At 39.6% G+C, this 26,015-nt stretch overlaps 1 protein-coding gene across 5 annotated transcripts in view; it reads left to right on the top strand.

Moving 5' to 3' along the window:
* The window catches only part of sorcs2 (sortilin-related VPS10 domain containing receptor 2), a 295,718-nt gene extending 270,113 nt beyond the window's left edge, over positions 1–25,605 (top strand). Inside the window, exons 12-28 of one of the 5 annotated variants that reach the window (XM_072376958.1) lie at positions 23–99; positions 332–423; positions 5,872–5,979; positions 13,124–13,244; positions 14,821–14,954; positions 15,102–15,221; positions 15,755–15,926; positions 16,010–16,196; positions 16,927–17,060; positions 17,513–17,636; positions 18,492–18,604; positions 19,290–19,412; positions 19,561–19,660; positions 19,769–19,810; positions 20,168–20,270; positions 21,140–21,345; positions 23,509–25,605. In XM_072376958.1, coding sequence (XP_072233059.1) covers positions 23–99; positions 332–423; positions 5,872–5,979; positions 13,124–13,244; positions 14,821–14,954; positions 15,102–15,221; positions 15,755–15,926; positions 16,010–16,196; positions 16,927–17,060; positions 17,513–17,636; positions 18,492–18,604; positions 19,290–19,412; positions 19,561–19,660; positions 19,769–19,810; positions 20,168–20,270; positions 21,140–21,345; positions 23,509–23,573 — 2,021 coding nt within the window. In that variant the 3' untranslated portion in view covers positions 23,574–25,605. Of the gene's footprint in view, positions 1–22; positions 100–331; positions 424–5,871; positions 5,980–13,123; positions 13,245–14,820; positions 14,955–15,101; positions 15,222–15,754; positions 15,927–16,009; positions 16,197–16,926; positions 17,061–17,512; positions 17,637–18,491; positions 18,605–19,289; positions 19,413–19,560; positions 19,661–19,768; positions 19,811–20,167; positions 20,271–21,139; positions 21,438–23,508 lie in introns of all 5 variants that reach the window. The other 4 variants (XM_072376957.1, XM_072376954.1, XM_072376955.1 and 1 more) reach the window with 4 other exon arrangements.
* Positions 25,606–26,015: the final 410 nt, after the last annotated feature.

Below are 26,015 nucleotides of genomic sequence, written 5' to 3'. Positions count from 1 at the left end.
AAGTTCTTTGTCTTTCCCTCAGGTAACCTTGGCTCCAAGCTCGTAGAATATAAGGAAGAGATGTACATCACTTCAGACTGCGGGAAGACATGGAGACAGGTACATCATGTCCTCCCTTGGTTCTCCCCCTCACCTTTTTCTTTCTCTGCTCTTAAAAGAATCGAAAGAGAAATAAAATCCAATTTAATATCTGTCCACTTTTCTTTTACACCTTACTTATCACCAGATTATGACTGGGTGTAAACGTGCTTTTCACAGCTGATCAAGATTAACACAATCTAATGATTTAATACGTGACAACATTTCCAGCACTTTATGTTCCCTCTTGAAGGTTTTCGAAGAGGAACATCATATCCTGTATCTGGACCATGGTGGGGTCATTGTCGCCATAAAAGACACCTCTATTCCTCTCAAGATACTCAAGTAAGATATAATATAAGTCATAATATTTTAAGATTATATTCATTCTATTGATCAACTATATACTAGTTCCTGCTACTGCAAGGCATTGTTCATTGTGTGATTGTTCATTTTTCTTTTTACTAAAATCTTTTACTTTCATCCACCTGAAATTATGTGATTCAGTTATTTATCTGGAATTTTTTGTCCATCAGAAGCCTTTGTCAGTTCTGAGGGCTCCAAATGACCAAATTACAAAACTAAGAGATAGAAAAATGGTTCCAAATGATGGGCAACAAGAAAAAAGACAGATAGAAAGAAACGGTTAATTGTATGAAATTGAAAGTGAGATGTCATTTCTGGATTTCCTGCTGAATGTTTTGTCTATAGATGGGGGGTCGTTGTGATCAATAGGCATGCTATTAGCCAGCCAATAATGGAACACCAGATTTGTCTAAAAGTCAGAAAGGTCAACACATGGCACTCTCAGTTCAAACAGATCCAGGGACTTGCGGAAGTAAAAGGGGGCTGGGTCCCAGAAGGACTGCATGCCTTCAAAGTGTCAAGGTTTGTGCACTTGTGACAAACCCAAAAGCAGGAGGCAGGGCGATAAGAAGTTTGGATTTTTTTCCAAGAAAATCAGAACCAAGGGTTCTTCAGTTGCAGGAAAAAACAGAAAGAAACAGACATCCGAAAATATGAAGCAGGAAAAGGGTGAACACAAGACTGGAATAACATGGGAAAACAACAACAAACAAACCACGCCCACTAATGCCTCATCCTAACCTGCATGCGCGCAGTTGGAGTTGGAATTGAGCTGGATGCGCCATCTGTAGATTGCAACCAGACATACTTGGATGCTCTGAGGAAGGAGCTGAAGAAAGACCCTACAGAGTTGAGAAACTACAATTGTCCCCAATCTCTGCAATGACGATATCAAAAAGAGGGAGTAATTCCTCCGGTTGTTATAAGATAAACGGTGTCTGGTCCAGTGTTTGGTGCACGGACACTAACTGATCCTTTGGGCCCTGTGGGCTGTGAGGTGGCTTCTCTGTGGAGTGAGCCAGCTGCCCACAGATGCTATCAGGTCCCATCAGATTGGTGCTAGCAGAGTTTGAAAGCCAGATGAGCATGTCAGACTCTTTATCATGTTCTTTGAGCCCTTACTACACGTTCATATGAGTTTCTGATTTAAGCGTTTTCATTTTATATTTTGTTATACTCTTATTTCCCTGAGACCAAACCAGCACACAAACGGGCAAAGAAAGTTCAAGTTCAAGTTCAGAGAAAGGTTAAGCACAAACCACATTCTGTCTTGTTTTCGTTTAGGGAGAGAAGATTTTGTGATAGCCAGAATTTAATGTCTCTCAGACATTTGTGGATGGACTCCATGGCATCTGGAAAGTTTGACACGATGGGCAGATAGAGTTAGAGCTAGATCATCTGCATACAGATGAAAGGACACTTTGTGCTTTAGAATTATTGAACCTAATGGCAGGAGATATAATGAGAACAAAACAGGGCCCAAAATGGACCCCTGTGGAGCCAATCATCACAGAGAAAGTTCTTCCCGTGAGGTAGGACCTAAACCACTGCAGCACCAAACCTTGCAGTCCTACATGTTGGGCCAGACGTGCCAGGAGGATGGAGTGGTCCACAGTATCAAATGCTGCTGTCAGGTCCAACAACATAAGCAGGTTTTTTGGCATCGAGGGAAGTGAGAATGTCATTATGCACTTTGAGTAGTGCTGATTCAGTACTGTGGCGAGTTCTGAAACTGGATTGAAGCTTCTCAAGAATGTTATTATCTTCCACAAACGATTGGAGCTGGAGGAAAACAACTTTTTCTAAAACTTTCGACAAAAATGATAAATTGGACACGGGTCTGAAATTTGACAGAATTGCAGGATCAAGTTTTTTTATTTTTTTAGGCGAGGTCTGACGACAGCATGCTTGAACACTTTTGGAACAGACCCTGAGCTGAGGCAACTATTGATAAATATAAGGAGACTTGGACCCACTGTGCTAAAAACCTGTTTAAGTATATGGAATAATGTCCAGTGGGCAGTTGGTGGATCTTATTCCCTGGACCACTTCAAGCAGAAGGGACAGAGACACTGACTCATACACATTAAACACAGCAAAAGTGACAGCAGACATCAGTAGCAATAGCTGCATTAGCAATAGTCTATCCAACAGAGGCAACTTTTTCAAAAAAGTAATGCAAAAACTCATTGCAGGTTGCCACTGACACATTTTTCAGAACATTATTGGATGAGTTTGTAATAGATTGAATAGTATTAAATAACACCTGAGGGCGATTACAGCTGGTGGAAATGACAGTTGACAAATATTGACATTTGGCCTCTTTAACAGCTTTTTGGTAGTCATTAAGACTGTCCCTCAGAATGCCAAGAGAAACATGTAGGCTATCTTTCTTCCACTTGCATTCGGCTTGTCTGCAGAGACGCCTCAGGGTGTGGGTGGCATCATTGAGCCACGGGTCAGGCTTAGGTTTAGCAGAGATAGACCGATATGGAGCAATAGTATCCAAGATTCCTTAGCATGCGGCGTGAAAGGAGGAAATAAATGTCTCCGGACTCAGGGGAAGGGACAGTTCATGATGGGTTTTAAAACTACTGGTCATGAAAGCAGCAGCAAACTCTTTAGCTGTAGTGGAGGTGATAATGTGGCGGCGTGAGGCTGAAATGAAGATAAGGGAAGAAATAAAGAAAACATGTATCACAAACCTAAATGAAATGACCTTTGAGATGACATGAAGTTCTTAACATAACCCCAGAGGCTCCAGAGTAGTGAAAGGGAATCTTCAAAGAGCCGCAAAGAGATGTGGAAACATAAGTCGTTCTGTAATAGACTGGAGTGTTGTGTTTTTCAAGCATCTCGTTTCAGATGAGTAAAGAGGAATGTTCTCAGGCCAAAAATAAAAAATCATGCAACAGGAGTTATTTTCACAGATTTTCCACCGACCTATCTCATCCTTCTATTGTAAAATGAATCTGTCTTATGGTTGCAGTTTGTAAAAGGTATGACGCTCAAAATAAACCACACCATTTTTCCAAGTAGGATTAGGATATTTATGTGCAGCTAAAAACATTTGATTCATTGAAGCAATATTTGATTCATGTCCACTTGGATAACAGCACACATGGTCTCTGTATGCCCTGCAGCTCAGACAAAACATTTGCATCAGTTATTTCTGAAAAGGTCTCAGGCTAAGAAATGAGATGCCACACTAACACAGCACTTTGATGGGACTATCTAAATATTCTTTGAAGCCTCACTCTGAGTTAACTTGTCTGCAGTCACTGATGAATGATTGATTCTCCAACATCGAGACATTTTAGGTCTCAGAATGCTTCTAACAAAGTGATGTTGGAGTGCAATGTCTGATCATTATCTAAAAGAACACACCCAGAGACCGGCTTAAAAGCCTTCCATCAAAGGCTCCTGGTTGCATCACGCTGCTTCCTTGATCTCTCTCCAGGATCCCTGTGTCTCCGATTTACAGAGGAAGTTGCGGACAGAATGAAAATAACGTAGCTGAGGAGAATCAAACCCTGCTTTCCAACGAACGCACAGATTGGAGAAGGCTCCATTCATTTCAGACAATTATAAAGCCACCAGACACGGAACCCAGCTCACGCTGGTGTCAGGAAGGAGCCTCAGAAGTTGTTGGAATCAACAACTCTTTGTTTGAGGCATAATTCGGCTTAGCAGCAGCATCTTAGGTGTCTTTGTTTATCCGTCCTGTTTTCTTCTCAATGTGCGTGTTTACTGCTGATTATCTTAATGTAGTCCCTGTGAGAACATCACTAAAACACCCAACCTGCAGTGTGAGCGGGATACTGTTTGAGTCCACACTGATCCCTCTCCATCCCACACTCACACTTCCTCTGCTCAGCTGCTACTGACTACTGGAGTTGTCAATGCAGAGAATAAAGCAGAGCAGATGGCTCTTCTTATTTATTTTTCTTCTTCTGAGTTGGGAAAGGACTGCCAAACACAGATGCAGGAAAGATTATCCTTTTTTGGCGGATACGGAAAGCATTCATCTTTAAAATCATTATTATTTTGATATATTAGAATGTTTCTTTTGATAGAATAATTATGTGGATAAAGGCACAGTTTGGTCTCATAAACCTATGTGTATTTAAAAACAGCATAGTTTAAAGAGCAGAGTTAGAACATAAAAGGCAGAGTTAGAAAATAAAAGGCTGATTGAGATTGAGAACTAACTGATGTGTTATCGGCAAATGTACGCCAGCATGACACTAGCTTGTTAACCAAATCCAGTTAAAAGTGGCTAACTTAGCTTAGCTTAAAGCAGTATTTTGTGTTTTATCTTTTGTTTTTATTGTTTTAGGTTGGGTGGTGAGTTACTTATGAGTAATCAGTGTCTTACTTGAAATAGTCGGCGCTCAGAGCGCTCTCAGTTTGGAGAAGCAAAGAGTAATTCTGGCGGAGGAGCTAAAGTAACAGCCACTTAGAACATGGACAGAAGCAACTTTTCACCATCTAAAACAATTCAAGCCTTAAAAATTCGTAACAGTTCATGCAAACGCCTTATATTGTAAATTTTACACCTTCTTGCTTTTACATCAGAGTTGGTAACTTGCAAAGTCTGCACTGCTTCACTGTCATTACATGTATGTGGCTGGTCAGTGTATCCCGCTGCTGGTCAGCTGTGACTCTAAGCCCACTATACTAACTAATACTAACTACAAGACAGTAAAAATGATTAAAAAGCCTGGAAACGTCCAAATATTTACCATATTTTGAATCTTGCATAAAAAAATGTTCATCTGACACAGCCCTTGAGGGCTCAGCATTAGCAGCAGGGCACATTGGCAGCCTCTGTGAATGCTGTGGCGTAGAGCAACAGACATTACAATGGCAGGACAAGTGTGAAGCTGTTTTAAAGTCAGTCAGTATGTTTACATGAGCAGTAGAGTTGAGGAAAAAGCAAAAAACAACATGGAATGGAAAAAACAACAAAGGAAACATGTTTGTTTTTGTTTTATTTTGTTTTGTTGTATTACTTTCTATCAAAACTTGAAAAATTAACTAACATATTCTCTATTTTTGCATGACAAACCTAACCCGAGTAGTGGAAATGGCTCAGGCAGGTTTACTTCCACAGCGTGAGATAAAGTGTCTAAATAAATGTGAGGTACAGCAGGACATTAAATGTTTCATGTAAAGTTACACTTTAATAAATTGACTAAAAGTTGCATTCTATTCCTTCTGGTTATTCTTTCTTGTTATCGGTTTCTTCTTCTGTGTATTGTATGGGAACTGTGGCACATAGGCACTGTTTTGGTCCATAAATATTTTAAAAGTCTGGTTAGACTAAAGCTTTTGTTGTTGTTGTTGTTATGTAGACATACTGGGGGATTGCTTCTCCGGAAGACAGTTTGACAGTAAGCGGGAACTCTTCCTCTTTCTCTTCAGGTTTAGTATCGATGAAGGACGTACATGGAACGTTCACAACTTCACCAGCACCTCCGTGTTCGTAGATGGACTCCTGAGCGAGCCGGGAGATGAGACCCTGGTTATGACGTGAGTACAAAATGTTACTGAAAAATGGCAGTGTCAAAAGTTCTCATTTCAAGGACTGCTTCTGGAAAACTCACATCCATATAAGTACAGCCGATTTCAATAGAAATCATCTGAAAACTTGAAAGACCAAGAAAATGGCTGCAATTCTAACTGTGTATACAGCTGAGAAAACTGTGGAAGATAAAGTTAAGTACATGGTTTTCCTTATTGCTGTGGTTTACCCGGGATGGGCAGACAGATGGAAAAAAGTAATGAAACTGAAAATACAGCCTTCCCCTTCCTCTTCCTTTTTTTTCTTCACACATGCATTTGCATGCAGTTCAGACCTGCTAAAAATAGATCAGCATCAACAGGAATCAAAATCTGCCATTTAAGTGCCTCATCCACCATGTTGTCCTCATGAAGATTTTGTTGTTCTGTCGTACTAGCTCACTTGATCTAGCCATTGAATGGCCATATTCTCTCATGTTCTGGATTTTCAAAAGCTTGAGAAATGCATCAAGAGGGGTAGCAGAAGTCTATTTACTTATTTCAGACCACTTGAATTACAATAAGTTAAAAGGTTATTTATGATATTTTTGCCAAATAATACAAAGAAGATGGACTGCCTATCTCAGCTCTTAGACCTCCTTTCACAGTCCCCGCTCTTTGCCCAGTTCTAATAGGTTATCTGACAGAATCTACCAGGCTGCACACTTATTCAAGATGCCTCGAGTTTCTCTTCCATCACAACAATTCCTTCGCGATCTGTTGGAGCGGAGCACCCAATTTCGTGGTGCTGACAGCAGCTGGTCTCACTCCTGATTTCCTTCAAAGCCCTTCTATCTCTCTTCATCTATAGATTGCCATTGCATAAGAGTTTGAAAGTAAAAGGGAGCCCAGTTTGCTCCAAGGCCTCCATCCCTTTGTTTTTTCTCTTCACTGACACTTAACCCTTTTTGTTCCGATCTGTAGTCGTCAACTGTGGGTGTTTTCCTGTGCTTGTTCTTTTCCATGCAACACCAAGCTAAGACCAGTACGGCAGTTTGGTAGGAGTTATTTTTCACAAGTTTCCTCCACGATCAGTAAAGTATTTATCTAGCTATGTACTATTATCTAGCTGTTATAGAAAAAAACAGAAGTAGGGCTAATTCCATCTTTGGAATTAACATTTTTGGCCACACCAGCACTGTGGATTTTGGCTTTGTCTGTACTCTGCAATATGCTCACAGTTGAGCTGAGTTACTTGTCAAGACTTTATGACTCATATTTCCACTTGAAATTACTTGTATTAATGGAAGAATAGTCTGCTTCAACAAAAATTGCATTCCAATCATCATTACCATTACTTTAGGCTGGCTGGCTGGCTGGATGGATGGATGGATGGATGGATGGATGGATGGATGGATGGATGGATGGATGGATGGATGGATGGATGGATGGATGGATGGATGGATGGATGGATGGATGGATAGTATACAGGCCTCAGATGCAGAGATATAGGAAAATTTGATAAATCAAAAATGAAATAAAAACTTCAATTGGTATTTATTATCTTTTAACTTTTATTTTAGAGACACAGGTCCAACAATTTGATTTCAGTTGGTTAAAGACATTGAAGCTTAAAATGTCATGCCAGAAACAAAAAGGAACATTCAGAGAGAGGCAAAGAAGGACAAGTAAAAACATTCTGGAAGATTCTGCAGTTAGCAGCCTAATTAGTGACAGGTGAGGGTGTCAGCATTGGGTATATAAGGAGCATCTGCCAAATCCCAGACAAGGATGGGTTGTGGCTCTCTGTTTTGAGTTAAACTTCATACTAGAATCATAAATTACATAATAAAGATATTTCTCAATCCAAAATTGCAAAGAATGATGGTATTTTAACACCTACGAAGCATTATATTTGAAAAGATTCAGGAAGTCTGGGGAAATGCAAATGTAAAGGCCAAGAATGAAAACCACAGTATAGAATAGAAATAGAATAGAAAAATATTTTACTCATGGGCTACACGAGCTCAGAAGTCATACATAAAAAATGAGCACAGATTCCACCGAACTGAAAAAGAGACTATCCTCGGTTCCCAAATTATTATAAAGTGTAATTAAAAGGATGGCCAGTGTAACTCAGTGGTCAGAAAGCCACTATCACAATTACTGTTATCATATTCTCGATTTTAGTGAAAATATTGAAAATCATTTCCCTGTTAAATCAAGGTTAAACAAATTACAGATTTGCACACCTTCATAACGTGGTGATTAAACAACGAAGTGTGTTCAGTCAGAGGCTTCTTCAGCTCTGCTGCAGCAAACAATGTTAGAGGAGGTAATTCCTGCCCACAGCAATAACTAATTACAATGTATAATGATGTATACAGTATAATCAGTATAATTTGTCAATGATAATTCATGTCTTTATGATGTAAAGACACTTTTCCACTTTGGAATAATAAATTATTATTCCGTTCAGTTCAGTTTGAATATTTCCCAACTTTTCTGCAAATGGGGCGCGCAATCACACACCAACAAGTTTAGACACTTATGAAAATGTTTATTAACCTAACATGCTAAACAGGGATCTCTTGAGAATGAGACTGTGTATCAATGAGATCACTTGTATAAATAAAAGGGAAATAAATAGAAAACTGAAAAGTATAATTGTTTAAACATTTCACCAAACATTATTTGTAGCTCTGGTGACCTGTCCAGGGTGTACACCACCTCTTGCCCGATGACCGCTGGGATAGGCTCCAGTCCCCCTGTGACCCGACCGATGGATTAAGCGGGTTTAGAAAATGGATGGATGGGTGGATTATTTGTAGCAATTATATACAGTTCCTCCCCACCATTCCAACTAGTCTCATTGTGTGCGTTACCATTAAATTGGTAATGAAAGAGAAAAAGGCATTCTTTGTGTAAGCTTATCTGAAGCTTTCCCAAATGTACCTGCATGCAAGTGCCAGGAAGTATTACACTTTGCCACAAAGGATGGAAACTCCCAGTAAAACTTTAAAGTATGGAAACCTAACATTAGCTTCTGTGGCCTGTGCATGTTGTATCATTAGTTTATAAATTCAATTGATAGCAGCTAGTGGGCTAATTATTACAATATTTTTGCTGGGACAAAACTGTTTAAAATCTCAAGCAAAAGACAAAGAATGAATAATCTTTCTGGCAAAGCCCCAAAAGTTTCTGAAAACACCAGATATGTCAGGCAGAAAGTTGTTGACATTGACATAAAACATTGCATATTTTCAACATTTTAAGTATTTCAATTTTATGACATTTTCAAACTCTTGGGTTGTCCAGAAGAGACTGTGACTTCATTTCTGTCAGAAACTGTCATCACTAAAGCTATCTGAAGGAAAACTGAAAGGGGAAAGATTATGCTGTGGGCATGACATGAACTTTTGTTCCAACACTGGCATTTCACTATCTTCCTAACTCTGAAAATTAATAAGTTGAGTCTTTTTTGCTATATTTTACCCCTACAAAATATGAACTCCCCGATTTAGATAACAAGATGGCCAAGATGTACTTTTTTTCCTTAACAGCTTTCAAAAATGAATTATTTTGCTTACAGTTTTTTCTCTGGTGTTCTCATAACGCTGTTGTAACATTCTTCTTCTTTGTATATTACTGAGTTATGCAAATCTTAGTCAAGCCAAAGTGACTAATATTCAATACTGGCAATGTCAGCAATCAGTAACTTCAGTCTTTAAACTGCTGAACTTCAAGAGTTCAAATCATTACGGGTGTAAAGTCTGTTTATCTCTTCCTAATCTCTCCATCAGTAAGTTAGCTGGAGTGAGACTTGTCACATCATCTCAGGCTCCAGGCCCTGGTTTATAGATAAGACCGGCTTCCAGCTGTAATCTGCTGAGAAGGGCAAAGAGTTGGTCACACATGTGCAAGGATACACAGGACACACACACACACATAGACAGACACATGAGGGTGAGAGGTTTGAACATTTAGCCTCACTCACCCATATCTGCCATGTCAAACACACACACACACACACACACACACGTATATCTATATACATTCCCCATCTGGCTCCAGTGAGATAGGGTCTGTGGCCAAGGAGGGCTGTTGAGGGCGGCTCATGTCTGACAGATTAGCCGGGGTCTATTTCCTTGCCATGGAGTTTCGATTTTCGACGGCACAGTCTGCCATCCCTTAATGAAGTCTTTGAGCAGTGACTTCGCACCAAGGACAGGTGGGGGAGCAGAGCTCATACTAATGACAGCTGGTCAAATCAGAGACTGCACAGACTGACAATGGGCTTCGACTGCACATGCTGCTGCATGAGATCATCATGCCAGCTCATTCTGCAACCGCTAAACCATTTGCCTCTCAGTTCCATGCCCTCTGCAAGGCAAGAAACTTAACTTCCAGCCAGAAACAAGCTCTTCAGTCCTCCAAAGAAAATCTCCATCAGATATCATTTTGTGGGGAAACTCCTGGAAATTAATTCTTAACACATCTGCAGTTTTTTTGTCTCATAATTAGCTCTTTACTTTCAGTGAGACAAACTGCAAATGAGTGTTGATTTGTTTTCTCTAAGCTGATTGGAGTGTGGTTTGTCCACTAATAGCACTCTTGTGGCTCTGGAGTTTTACAATTCAGAAGTAGAAAAAGAAAAATTGCTGAATTAACTCTGAGGCTTGTGGGATGTCGCTCAGAGATAATGCAATTACCATTTAAAATTGCTGCGTGTTGTATTTGCCGTGCGTTAGATGTGTGAGTGAGCAGCATCATGACACAATAAAGTAGTTCACATCCGAGTGGGATACAAAGGATCAGCATGCTGATTATTTTGGATTAAAGTGCAGATTTATGAGATAAATGTAAAACCAAAAAATTTAATTCTGCTGCCTCTCAACACGTGAGAGATAAATGTGATTTAAATAAAACTTTGGACTTTTTATCTTTAGAAAAGAGCATCTGTGGACACAGAGTACCTGATGGAGAGAATGGGAACGTGAAAGAGCTGCGACATTTAAGTGGGAATCAAATACCGGTTGTGTGGCGAGAGCCGTAACATTTGCATAGGCTCTGGGGAACGACAAAAGGGACAGTGAGCTGGTGAAATGCTTGGGGTGCTTTGATTAAATATGATAAGACAATGTGACAGTGAGTGACAACAACTTATTCAATAATTCTTGACATACTTTAAGCTTTTGCTGACAAACGCGCAGGATTCCTGTGCAGTCTTTAAAAGTATTAAATTAGTTTTTAGTATTTTTCAGGTCTGGATTAAAAAAATATATATCTTTATATATATATATATATACTGTATAGATATATATGGAAAAATGTGTGTTTTCAGACTATTTTGGCTATTCTGTTTTCTGAAATATGAAGATTTTCATTTCTAAATTTCTAAAAGTGACCTGATTGAAAAAGCAGAATCTAACATTACACAGCACGCAAAAGACAAGGCTCCATATTGGCTTTTTAGACTCCACATTTTGAGCTATGAACTGAGAACCCATAAATGCAAGCATGCCTATACGGCTCCATGAGTGGCTGTGGCCCAAGTGGGAAAGCAGGTTGTCCACTAATGTCACGGTTTAAAATTCCCCCTCCGTAGCTCCAACGGCTTGTCTTGAAGAAAGTGTCTTTGAACGAGACACTGAACCATATTTTGCTCCCAGTGGCAGCAACTTCCAAGTCTACTGTCCAGCCCTATACTTGCTATGTGTGAATGGGTCAATAAGAAACATCATGAAGCATTTTGTAAACCTAACTGAAAAAAAAAGATAGCTGCAATAAAATACATTTATCTATTACAAGTTTGTCCACGCCCATAATAGACTCTGCTTTGTCTGTTATACTCTACATGGAGCCCTATTTTTACTAAATGAATGTAATGTTTAACAGAAGAAGAGTTGAACCAAAGACAAGTAACAAATAGAATCAGCCTTTTTTCTTGGAGCCAGAGGTGTTTGATGCAGCATCAAAGCACTTTTACAACTGCTCACTCATCATATTACATATTGTTTTGTTTTTTAGTATTTTTATTATTATTATTGTTCTTGGGGAAGTCAGCCATCTAGACTTCTTTGTGGGAGAGAAGTGGGCGAGAATGAGGTCGATGTCATTAAGAGATTTTACAGTTTGGTTTTTCAAGGATTCCATGGATAATGTGAGCAGACAGGATGAAACAGGTGCAATGTTAATTTCAAAGTCTAACTAGTGTAACTTTTTACAACTTGTTTTCTTTACTTATTTTATAAAAAGAAAAATTAAGAAATATGGGGGAGCCAAAATATACTTGTGTATTCTTTATATTAATGGAAAGTAACAGGACAATAAGGGGTGCCGGTTTGTTTGCTTCCTCCTACGTTATGTTGCTCACTGTTTAACAGTAGCATTCCAGCTTTGTCATTCATTTGTGTGAGCTACAATCTTCTGCCAAATATTTGGCACCATATTAACATGCATGATCAGAATGAAACTTTGATCTTCACTATTGTATTTCAAAAACATTGAATAAAGTCTATAGTAAATAATTTTTTGGATTTATTTGGAAAAGTATGCTGTTTTGAAATGGAAAATGTGTAGGACTCCTGGATACATAAGATTTATTTCAGTTTAAGTGAAGTTACCCCTGAGCAAACCTGAAAAAAGTCATTTGAAATTTCCAGCACAGTTTAATTAAGTCGAACTGACTGCAGAACAGCTGATGGACCCCCAGATGAGCAAGAGAACAATAGAGGAAGAGGTGAAGCAGCAGCATATGTGAATCCACTGCGGAGACATCCATCACTTCCCTTTAATGATGTCGGTAAAGACAGTATTAGTCATGCTTGCCTTGCACCTCAACAAGGTGATAGTGGGCTACCGTTGGCACAGTTACATATGTTGGAGTCACTGACTTGAGTCACATCAGTCTGATTAAACTTTAAACATTCCAGCATTCCTTTAAACTTTAAAGGAATGCTGGAACTGACAACCAAAAAACGACAGCCCTGAACAGAGTTCAGGGATGGGAGAAATGTTCTCACTTGCATTACACAGTAGAACATCTCCATCTAGTGGAGAGCAGGAGGAACAGCAGCTGATGTAGAAACTGATCTTACGTTCCATCAAGACCAATTATTGAGTGGGTTAACTGCTAGATGACCACATATATGTATCTTTTATGTGCTTGCAGTGTGTTTGGCCACATCAGCTACAGGTCAGACTGGGAGCTTGTCAAAGTGGACTTCAGACAGTCTTTCCCTCGTCAGTGCACTGAGTCTGATTATGAGTCCTGGCTGCTCACAGACCTGCAGGTAACACACACACAAAATACAGTAAAGACACACATTTTTTAGTACTCCTGTAAAAGAACCATATACAGAATTCTAGTGTTATAAAGTCTGTAAAGTTAAGTTCTTCTTTAAAGAAGTAGTTTGATTGTAAATCCAGTCATAAATTTATTGCTATGGTCATACACCTATGTAGAGCAAACTCTATCAGAGCATAATGAAAAATCACTTGGTCTTCACCAAGTCTTTAAGTGAGGTAAATACAACGTCAGATAAACAGCACATGTTCTTGTTGTGTTTTTATTTAACAATCAACAAGCCAAAATGCAGACGCAGTGTGTGATAAACTAAGTCCAATCCTGAATATTACCATAAGAATTTAGAGATTATGTAGCAGCCGTGTGCTGCTCATCAAGGGCACTTGATGAAATTATTATCAACAAGTGTGAGAAGAACCTGTATAAAAGCAGAGGTTTTGTCAGTTTGCTGCTCTGGAGCATTCAGGTGTGTGTTAACACAATGCCAAGGAGGAAAGACATCAGCAATGATTTTAGAGAGGCACCGCTTCTGCCCATCAGTCTGTGAAGGGTTATAAGGCCATTTCCAAACTATCTGGAGTCCATCATTCTACAGACAGAAAGATTATTCACAGGTTGAAATTTTTTAAGGACAGATGTTAGTCTTCCCAGGAGTGGAAGCTTAACAAGTTTATCCCAGGGTCAGGTCGTGCAATGCTCAGAGACTGCAAAAAATCCAAGAGCTACATCTCAGACTCCACAGGCCTCAGTTAGCATGCTAAATGTTAAAGTTCACAGCTCTAAAAAGAACATGGCAACACAGCTTAGGTTTGTAAAGTTTCATATGAACAAACCACACGGCTTCTGGCACAATGTCCTTTGGACAGACCGGACCAAAGTGGAGATGTTTGGTCATAATGCACAGCAGCACGTTTGGAGGAAACCAAACACAGCATATCAGCACAAACACCTCATACCATGGAGTCCACCATGAACACCAAAGTATTCTGGAGTCAAATGTGAGGCCATCTGTCTGACAGCTAAAGCTTGAGTGAAACTGGATCATGAAACAGGAAAATGAGCTCAAGCGCACTAGCAAATTAGTAACAAAATGGTGGATATAGAAAAAAATCAAGGTGATCTATTCAAAGTCCAGAACTCAACCTGATTGAAATGCTGTGGTGGAACCTCAAGAGAGCTGTGCATAAACCAATGTTGCAAGTCTCGATAAACTGAAGCAATGTCGTAAAGAAGGACTGGACAAAATTCCTTCACAATGACGTGAGAGACTGATAACATACTGAAAGCAATTAAGGATAGACTTTTTTACACACCGCTTCTGCATTTTTGCTTAGTTTGTGAAGTATATAATGACACAATGTTCTGTGCCATGTGCAGCTCTTCGTCTGTGGTTTTATTTCCCTGATTTTAAAACTTAAAATATGACATGTAAAACCTGAGAACTCAAAGGGGCTCTACTTTCTTTCAAACTCAGCTCCAACGGCAGATAGAAACTGTGGTATTAAACTGCATTGTATTTGTGTGGTTATGTGAGGGTGCTTGTTCACTTTTGTCACCCTCAGGGAGATAAGTGCATCATGGGTCGGGAGCGGACTTACAGGAAGAGAAAGGACACAGCATTCTGTATTAAAGGAAAGAGCTACACCTCAGCTCTCACCAGCAAGCCCTGCCAGTGCACAGAGAAAGACTTCAACTGGTGAGCCGCATGATACATCCTGGTCATGTAAACATATCCATATAGTTACGGCTGCTAATTTCTGACCAGCATTTCGGTCTGTCTGTATTTAGCCTATATGAACATACAGCTGTTCTCAAAACTAAATCTTGTTTTGTGTGTGGAAAGTGACTATGGCTTTGAGCGCTCCCACGTGGAAGGAGATCGCTGCTTTGCTGATTTCTGGTATGATCCAGATTCCCCACCTGAGGACTGCCATCTTGGACAAAACTTTGAGTCCAGCACTGGGTATGTGCACTGTAAACCGATATTCATACAGTTGTGTTGCCAACCAGTTTTTCCCACCCATCTGGCCCTCATCTTACCCAAAATGGAGTTATTTACAACTGACATCAAGTTCTGCAAGATATGACTTTGTCCACATGAGTACATTCAGATGAATAGTTCAGAATGCGCTAAAAAATGTATGTTACTTCTCCCTAAGATTATTGATGCAGGTGTTGAAACTAATCTCTGTCTTTGAGTCAAAGTAAGGAGCAGGACATGGTTAGCCTAGCTTAGCATTAAGACTGGAAACTGGGAAAAACAGCATGATTCATATGCATTTGATTTTTAAAAGAATTATTAAATATATATATTTGAGTTTCAGCAACAGTTGTTGATTTTCCCCACTCTCCCTAATCTCTGTCCCTATTACACAGACATGAGGTTGGTATCGGCTCTACCTTCACTGTTAGCTTATTCTAAAGTTGTTGAACTGCTCTTTTAACGACTCTGCACCCATCTTCATGCTCTGTTTGCGCTGTCCTCCTGCACTCCAGCTACAGGAAGGTGATATCTAACACTTGTGAAGGGGGGCTCAACAAGCAGCAGAGCTCCAAACAGCACAGCTGCCCTCTACTGCCCCCTAAAGGACTACAGGTTGGCATAAAAGGCCAAATGCTGGCCGTGGCTCCTGGGGATGATATCACATTCATTGTCCATCAGGAGCAGGTAGGAGGAAAGTTGATTTCATTTTAGTTCTTCTTCCTTCAGTCCTTTTGTTTCAGTTTTAAGCCCTTGTTTCTTCCGAACAGGGTGACACCAGCAGCACCAAGTACCAGGTGGACCTGGGTGACGGAGTCAGAGCCATCTACCAGAATCTGACGGTGACAGATGAACCCATTCAGCATCGCTACGAAAAGCCAGGCATATACAAGGTTACAGTGAAGGCTGAGAATATCGCAGGGCACGACAAGGCCACCATGTACATCCAGGTCACAGGTCAGCCTCACAGTTAGCCATCTAAGGGTTTTGTATTATGGCAACTATGGTACAGGAGATGGAACGATGTCCACCAGTCAGAAAATTCCTGACTTTTCTATGGTTTCAAATAGGGAGATTTGTTATTCACACACATTAACAGTCTCTCTTAGATCCCCTCTCTTTTTCCTTGGATGTCAACCTGGGGAGTCTTAAACCTAACCCCCTCTGGAAGAGTAATCACCCAAAAACTTTAATTGAGAGCCTGATCCTGTGTAAGTTTAGTCATCATTAGTTAGTGCCCCACCTCGACAGCTGAACCACTCCAACCTGGAGGGGAGGAGAACCTGGAGGGGACACAACAACTGCAGTAGAAACTTGACCAGACCATTTCAAAACACTGATGTATTTCCCAAACCTGTCAAATCCATGCTCACCAGCCCTACACAGAAATTGATCCTTAGTATTGGACCATGACAGGTCAGCCAACCATCACTTTAACACTAAGAGCTTCCAAACCAAATCCTGACAAACCCACAAAATATAACTCTCACAGTGTCTTACCCCACCATCTGCAGTGATTCAGGCCCAACTAAGATGACAACTCTGCCCCCTCTTCTCTGCGTTTTTAGGGAAGATACATTTTTGCTGTATGCTGTATCACAGAAGGAATTTCGCTTCTGACACCAATTTGTTGTGAAAATTAAAACAAAAGGTAGAAAAAAAGAATAAAAATGTCCTCTCTGTGTAGCCCCTCTACAGGAAGTCCACCTGGAAGCCGTCCCCATCGCGAGGAGAAACCAAGAAGTCAACCTGACAGCTGTAGTTCTTCCCATTGAGGCCAACCTGACTGTGTTTTACTGGTGGATTGGAGACAGCTTGCAGGTAAGGGACACGCTACAAATCTCATCTTACATCACTGACTAAATAAATCAAAATATATTAATTTATTGCAAGAAACAAATATAGTTTCATTAAACCTGCTAAAGTTAAGAAAACTACATTGTGAAGATGGCACAATGGATTTAAGACTGCTCCCTGCAGCTGTTGGAAATAAAGTTGATGAATGCAAAGTTGTTGGCCTACAAACAAAATCAGTGGCTCAAAAGTTTTGTATTGTAAAGCTTAGAGAAATAAGTAATCCTAGACACCTTTCTGTGAATACTTCACTCCAAGCAGCACATTTTATCGTTTCACTGTCATTTCATCATGAGCAAAACTCCGTTTGTTACTGCTTTGAGTGTATTAATATTCACTTAAATTTCTTAGTTCTGCTAAACTGCGGTGGTTTAAATGTTTGAGTTTGCAGTGAAACAGTTTTTACTTTTGTCCCACAGCCCACTCTGACCCTGAAGAATAGCCTTTTGACTCGTTTCCCAGAGACCGGAGAAGTTTCAGTCACCGTCCAGGCTTCCAATGGCCGATCCATGGTCCAGGAAACCAGGACTGTCAGAGTCTATGGTAACTTATACTCCAGAGAGCACCAAATTAACATTGGCTTGGCATGTTTTTTCCTCTGGGCTTTGAATGATTTGTCATTAGATCGTAAATGACAGAGATCCGTGACTTTGAGCACAAATAAAGCTGTCAAATATCAAATGAATTGAGGTTGCTAAGAGAGAAAACACACAAATTCCCTTAAAGATAAACTACATTATTTGAAGCTTAAATCTTTATTTATGCCCTTGAAGACTTTAGTTGGTCAAAAACAAATGAATAGATTTGTGTGTGTGTGTTTGTTTTTTTTAAAGAAGTTTGAATTCTCCTGAGGAAAATAAGAGATGCAAATGATAAATACATCAGACTTTAGCAGTTATTTTAGCCCGCAACACATTCAGGCAAAAATTAGGCCAGTTGGGTGCCCCATCTGTACACTTTTAATTGTACATTTGTCATAAGATGAATAATGTCTGATTTGTTTTTATAGACTATTTTGATGTTTCATTCTGTTTGAAGCACTGTACTAATGTAAGATTGCACCTGTTTCCTCCCATCTGAATTATAACAGTAATCTAGTCCAGTTGAATGAGACTGTCGTGATTGCAGTATGGTGCATATTAGTCAGCTCAAAGCTGTTTATGCCAACAGTGCACATTTGCATGCGCAGACTGACTTTCCCACATATGTTCCCCCGAAGGTGATTGCCAACAGTGCACATCTGTCCATTCAGAACAAGCAGTGTGTTCCAACATCTGTGGCTTTGTATTTGCATTTGCTGCTGAAACCTCAGCAAACACTATGCAACATATGTGTCCTGTTTTAGATTTCTTCCATAATTGGAATTTGGGGGATTTTAATTGTTGACTTTTCCTCTAGATAACTTCCAGGTCATCCCTCTGAGATTCAGCAGAAACCTGGACGGCTTTAACCCAAACATCCCAGAGTGGAGAGATGACATCGGCCAAGTGGTCACCAAAATTCTGGCAAAGGTAGGTCTAAGTTTGATTTTTCTTTAGTCTCGTTCGGTTCAGTTCAGTTTTTTGTTTTTACTGTGTTAATTCACAACAAAAGTCTCCAGTTCAATACCAACCAGTGAATAAAGTAAAATATGAAAGAGGATAGAGAGTCAGAACCTTTGGGTTTCCTTTATCATGTGTTTTTCATAATGTTTTCAATTGATAAAAGGTCTGGACTGCAGATAGGACAGTCCAGCACCTCAATTTTGCTACTACTAAGCCACACTGCACATGTGTCTTCTTCTTTACATGATAGAGCTTTAATCTCTCTTTGCGGATGGCACGATGAACTGTGTTCACAGATAATGATTTCTGGAAGTGTTCCTCAGCCCATGCAGTGATTTCCATGACAGAATCATGTCTGTTTTTAATACAGTCTGAAAATCACAGACATCCAGTATTGTCTTTTTTTTCTATGTTCCTTGCAGACAGAGCTGTCTCCAGATTCTCTTTGATGACATTACGTACTGTAGACGGGGAAATATTCAAAGTTTTTGCCATTTTGCATTCAGATACTTTGTTCTGACATTGCTACACAATTTATAGATGCATTTTTTTGCTTTATACGCACTGTGCCAACTTTTTTGTATGTGTGTTTGTGATAAACATTAGTTGTTAATACGAAGAAGGAAACTGATTTCTAACCACATGACCTCAGATCACAGGTGTCCCTCAGAAGTCCGTGGTTACTGTGGTAAAACCAGGCCTCCCCACCACTGCAGACCTGTATGTCCTCCCACTGGACAGCAAACCAGCAAAGAGAAGTATCTTTGTAGATAAGGTACATACACACAGATAAGTAAACCTGTACACAGACCATTTCAGAGCCAGATTCACAGTTTTTCTGCCATTTTCTACATTATAAAAAAAGAAACCTTTGACATTTTTAGTAACCATACGCTCTCAATATGACATCTTTTCATTCTTAGCGTATCCCAGCCATCGTGCAGGCTTTCAATGACAAGAACATCAGCTTCATGGTTCGAGGAGGTCTAAGAGTGTTGGTGATGCTAGCTGACCCAAATGCAGGTATGCTGAAATGTTGTTGGCATTACCTGCTATACGGTCTGTTTTTCAAAACTGCCATTTCATGTTTAAATGATTACTGCATGCTAATGGTTTATTTCCAATGGATAGGTCTAATTGCTAATGACTCAACAACTACAGCAGCAGAAAATGGTGCGTTCACCAGCAATTTTCTTGCAGCTTTCCATAAGAAAGAGATAAACTTCAACACTCTATCGCCAACTTTAACTCCTGTGCCTTTTCCTTTCCTGGTTTCCCAGCAAATCCAAATCTTCTCCTGTCCATGCCATGCCATGTTCTACTTTTATTTACCTGATTACCCTTGTTGCCTTCAGAATGGTGTTGCTTTTCTGTGAAGGGCAGATTATTCCCGGAAAACTATAGTTTTAGTAATTTCAAACATGTTTGTTTCCTATTTCTGTCATTCTTTTTCTGCTTTTAAACGTTATCTTTAATTGTGTAATTAAGATACATCATTGACTAACACGTCTGTATTGGTCATCCCTTCAGGCTACCATGGAGCAGCTGGAAGTCCAGGTATTTGGGCTCTAGCTGTCCTTTTTGTAATCAGCATCATTGCCACCGGCTCCTTCATCCTTTACAAGTTTAAAAGGTGAGATATGTTAAGTTAAAGAGCTACAGCAACAACATAATCATTAGCAACAAAATATATATAAATGGTAACGGCTAGCCTCTTAAAAGAATGCTATTTTTGGCTAAAATTAGTATAGAGCCACACTGGCAACTATAAGATTGTACTTATAAACTCTTTAGCTAAATGGTAACTTAAGCAAGCTAATATTCGACAAATGAAAAATGTTTGATAGCAAGATTAAGAGTTTTAGCATGCTAGCTTTTCATGATTAGCGCTAACACCAGTTTTGTCAAAATAATGGTTAAATTTAAGTTTTGACTTGAGGCTCGCTAAAATCGTTCAAGTAATCATAAACGTACATCTCTGACACCTATAAATATGAGCCAAACAATAATGTTCACTTCTCTTTGTCTGAAGACTTTCATTATGACACACCAGATACCTTTAGAAAGTAAATAGGATATGCCCTCTGTAAATCATCAACATTTTCACTAGATTTTGTACCATACTCATTCCCTGAGGATTCTTTGTGTGTGAAATTTATTGCAATCCCTCTTCTGTTTAATTTTGGCCCAAAGTGATAGACCAAACAACCATTATATTACATGAATCAAAATGTACCAATTTGTCCAGCTTTACCACAAACCACTGGCTAACTGTCTCAACATTTTATCAAAAGGCTAATTATCACAGCTTGCATGAAAATTCCCTGTTGATTGATTGTGTTTGATACTCTTTGTGTAATTGCATGCTTTCTGTTCACACCAGTATCTCACCAGCATCACCTTCCTGAGTCCCGAACACAAATATTCACTGAAAAGTCACCTGAATTAAACTATGCAGTACAGAACTACAGCCCCATCTCACGAAAACAACAAATCCCACAGTCCTTGGCTTAGGACTGAGGATGCCTATCCCCCACTGTTTTTCAGGAAGCTTCCAGGGAGCCGCAATGTCTATGCCCAGATGCACAATGAGAAGGAGCAGGAGATGACCAGCCCCGTCAATCACAGCGAGGACACCCAGCACATTATCCAAGGCGAGGAGTTCATTGATGACGACCTGGACTCGCAGACTCTAGGTAACGCAGGAGGTAGCCCCGCCTTCCGTTCCCTTATAAGGACTACCACTAACCACTGCTACTAAACCCCAAGCCACTAACACCAGCAGCTAACACACACAAAGGTATTGGAGGACTTCACCTTTTTCTTTATTACCACTTGGATTGCTAAAGCTGTTTGAGCTCCAGTGTCGGTCACAGCAACTTGTTCTCTTCCAACTCCTCACATGCTGATGTTTGGTCAGAAGCTCAGAGTGGGTTTCTAACATTGTAGCACATGCAATGTTTTCTGACGTACTAAAACCAGGCCCACATGCTGTCATTGCAACATGGAAAGTGTTGGTGAAGTTTTCCACAATAGAAGGTTTGTTATTGCGGTCCATTTTAATACCTAAACGTGATGTTTTTCCTAACCTTAGCCAAAACTTTTGGTAGTCAAAGTAAAGAAATAAATCCACATTCTGAAGTTGTTGCATCACAGACAAATGTATTGATAACCACTCTGTCAAATATGAATGATCAGTGCAATCAACAATTAACAATAGTGGATCTTAATATCATAAGAAAATGAGCAGTGCTCTCTGTTCTGAGGCTCTGGCGTCGTGTCCACTGAAGACCCTTTATTAACAAACCTCAGATCAGCTCATATTAACCACACTAATGGACCAAACAGAGCAGAGTTTGTTCTAACCTATGCAAACATCCATCTTCACAATACGAATCCACTTTTTTTTGTTCTCATTCTTCCTTGTCAGTTTAAGTCGACAGCAGACATATTTTCATGTCGATGGCAGAGCTAGCTAGTTGCTAGTCCAAGGCTAATGCATCTAGTTTATATTTAAAACATTCCAGTTTGAAGGGAGGGGTCAGCTTTCCCTCACCTTATATGACTTTAAATTCTGAGCTGAAAGTTGGTGAAAAACTATTTAAACAGTCCGACTCCACAATTCAGTGAAACACGGGGTCTGGGCCATTTATCGTGTTTTAAACAACTACTGTTTAATACATAAAACAAGTTTCCATGCAAATTGGCTTTACTTTACAAAATTACTTTTGGTAAGTAAAGTATCAGAGCGAAAGAAGTCAGGAAAAAGAGAGGAAAAAGAAGCAAAAAGCATGACTGTCAAGGCTGGACTGGAACATGAGTCGTGTGTTTGGAAATCATGTGTCTTCCATACAATCTACCTAAACAATCCATGTTTGTTTTAATTAGCAAGCTTCATAGAAATAACTTTTCCTGTCACTGTATATTATCTGCGCAGCCAAAGCCGCTGCACAAAAATAACTGGCAACACCCATGTGTTAAAAACTGACCTCTTGACCCATCAGCAGAATGTAGCGAGTTGGAAATGAGATTTGTTTCAGAGTCATCGCCAGAATTGAACACATTCAGTTATATCTTAGCTAAAGCATGTGTCGTCATGTTGTTGTGCCACGAAGTAACGAACCATGATTGATATATCTGTGTTACTGAACTGTAGTTGTAGACTTGTGAGAACTTTGTAAGAATTTCAATTGTACAAAAAGTAAAGTCAACACGTCCGGTGATGACATACAGAATAGAAAACAAAAACAGTTTGAAATCAAAACTTATGGCTGATTGTGTTCCATTCAAGAATGGCGGAACTCTTTTGTCTGTCACTACGTTGCTGAGTGTGACCAACGTTTGATGCAAACTATACGAGAATAAGTTAACTTTGCAAGGATGATTAGCTGATTCAAAGGTACCTTGTGCATGTTTTCACCACAGCCTGAGCTTTAGAACTTGTTTCAAAGAAGTGAATCCTTACTTTTTTCCTCACTATAGTTTCCATTTCAGTCATTTTACAAGCAAAATGGCAAAACCCAAACGTTATGTTGTGTCCTCCTACTCAAATATGAAGATTTGCTGCTTTTAGTATTTTGTGATTATTATTAAGATTGTTTTTCTGAACTTTCATAAATATTAAACAAAAACTGTTTGAATACCATAAGATTATTTTCATGTGTGAAAAACTGAAAAACCAACAGTTTAGGCGTGTTTGGTGGGTTCAGTTGTTGGGCACAAGAAAACGCACATTTGATTTTGATAAGAAAACTCCACAAGGCACCTTTCACATCAGTGACGCACAGCATGTCAGATTTGTGCTTTGTACTCTTCAGCTTATTTTTCTCATGTGATTGTCTGTCCTTTTTGTAATTTGCACTTTTCTAAAGGCAACCACTCAGGTGTGGTCCTGAGCATCAACTCCAGAGAACTACACAGTTACCTGACCAGCTGATGGCTGCCATAGCGACGCTGATGAGCTAGCCCAGCCTAGCCGAGCCAGCTAATGAGCACAGGGACTCTGCCTTCCTACCCTCTTTTCCCTTTTTTTTTGTCCTGTCCTCCTCCTTGGACGCTTCACCTCCACTCTTTGGCCTCTGTGCGATCTTTTTGGTTTTCGTTTTTATATCACTGCAAGCCTCTTTCCTTCGCTTCCCATTTCACACCAGCTCTGGACAGCTATTAATGACTGGGGTCTTGATGGCTCACCTGTGTTTAAAAAAATACCAAAAAAAAAAAAAAAGAAATGTGTGTGTGTGTAAATTGTCTGCCACTTAACACACTTAAAATCAGCAAGTAAGGCTCAGTGTATCGGTGTCCTGTGATGTTCACTCAGGAAGGATTGAACTGAAGTTAGCTGTGCCCAAAGACAGCTGTTTTTGAGCACTAAATGTAGGCTGCACTAAGGTAGTGAAGTTAAATTAAAAGACAAGTAAGTTTTTACACCTCACCCTGTTTTTTCTTCCTTTTCTCCCTGAAATTACCACTCAACTCATCTCTCTTAAAAGGCAATAATAATCTCAATGGAATGTACAGTATGATAAAACCCTTGTGAATTTGCATATGGAGAGAGTATGCATGCAAACACAAGAGGGCAGTGTTGCACTTTCTCAAATGTTCACTCACAGGTATTTGGACGTCTCAACTTCTGAGGACTACACTGTATGTACACACAGCTTTGTCATAATCCTTTTTCCTTATTGTCCCGTGTCCTTGTCTATAAATGACTCATCCTCAGAAGATTGGTGTTTAGTGTTTCGAATCAGTACCACCTTTGTCTGTCCCATGGTGCCTAACACAGCAGATGTAGATCTGCTCTGTGACATTAACCGTTGTCATGTCTAGTTACTTTTAAAAAAAAAAACTAAAAAAACCAACAACAACAACGTTACGGCCCTTTCTGCTCCGCCTCTTCCTCCTCACACTTTCTGGGTCGGAACCGACTCTGTCCTCTGGAGACAACAGTTGCCGTCGTAGAGAGAAGGTGTAGCCAGTATATTCTGTATCAGCCTATATTAGGCGTAGCCCACGGTGGAATCATGTCTCCTTTAAAGGTTTGGTTTGTTTAATGTAAATGTGTAAATATGAACAGTGAACTCCACTTTGTACATATTCCTGTTGACATGTGCGTGAGTGTTTTACACAACTACCAAAATACATGGCATTGTTTTTCTCTTTCTGGGGTAATTCGCCAATGACTTTCCTAGATATGAAAAGAGTTTTACTGTTTCCAGTTTGATTGCTTGCTTCACATGTATCCTTTTTTGATATTTTCGTGTCTCATGAGTAAGAATATTTCACAGTTTTCATTGTTAACCGGAAATGATTTTGCTGTCTTGTAAAGACACTCACTACTGCATACAGTAATGATGATATATATGGATATTTTTGATACACATGTCAGGTTTTTCCAGTATGTGTAAACACTGGTTAGTGTTTCTGTTGCCTTTTGCTGAAGTCTTTTTTTTTTTTTGGTTTATTGCACTAATGATGTAAGAAGTTGCCGTATCAAGTACTGGGCGGCAGCTGAACAATTCTACAAACTCTAAATCAAAAGGTCTTTGGATGAAGGCCTTTGAAGCTACCAATGCTACCGTTATCATCAACACCCCTCTGGTTCATCTTGTATTTGATTAAGCAGGTTACATTCCAGTCATTCTGCTTCACACCTTAATTCAACTTTTGTACATATTCTGCTCATGTTCAACTTGTTCTTAGTTTTGTAGTGATGTGTCGTCATTGTGTCGATTTCCCCTTAAACAAAGGGGAATGTGGGGGATTATAGTATACCAATGTAATAGTCAAGGAGTTTTACAGATGATGACACTGACCATGTAATTTGTACCATGCTGCTTTCCTTTGTTTCCTCTCTTTCTGCTGCTTTGTTTGATCTCTTGATTTTGCTGTTAAAAACAATTGTGTGTCTTCTTCAGGAAGCATAGTGCACTGAATCTGCACCCTGAAATAAATCACTCCCATAACTTGTATGCCTGTGTGTAATGTTATCAGTTCAAAATTAAAACACTGGACATATTTCTACTCTACTATTGTAATACTGCATTACAAATTGTTATAAATATTTAATTGCTAAAAAATATATAAAAAGTGTTCACTCATCCATCCAAATGAATAAATTCAGGTGTTCCAATCACTTCTATGGCCACAGGTGTATGAATTAAAACACCTAAGCATGCAGACTTCTTCTACAAACATTTGTGAAAGAATGGGATGCTTTCAGGAGCTCAGTGAATTCCAGCATGGTACCGTGAGGATGCCACCTGTGCAACAAGTCCTGTCACTATTAAATATTAAATATTCCACAGTCAACTGTCAGTGGTATCATAACAAAGTGGAACCGATTGGTAACGACAGCAACTCAGCCATGAAGTGGTAGGTC

This window comes from Leuresthes tenuis, unplaced genomic scaffold (genome assembly GCF_036924035.1).
Source record: "Leuresthes tenuis unplaced genomic scaffold, fLeuTen1.0.hap1 SCAF_22, whole genome shotgun sequence".
In the NCBI taxonomy this organism is placed as follows: domain Eukaryota; kingdom Metazoa; phylum Chordata; class Actinopteri; order Atheriniformes; family Atherinopsidae; genus Leuresthes; species Leuresthes tenuis.
Note: the sequence above shows the minus strand (reverse complement) of the source record. Positions and strands in the feature narration are given on the sequence as shown.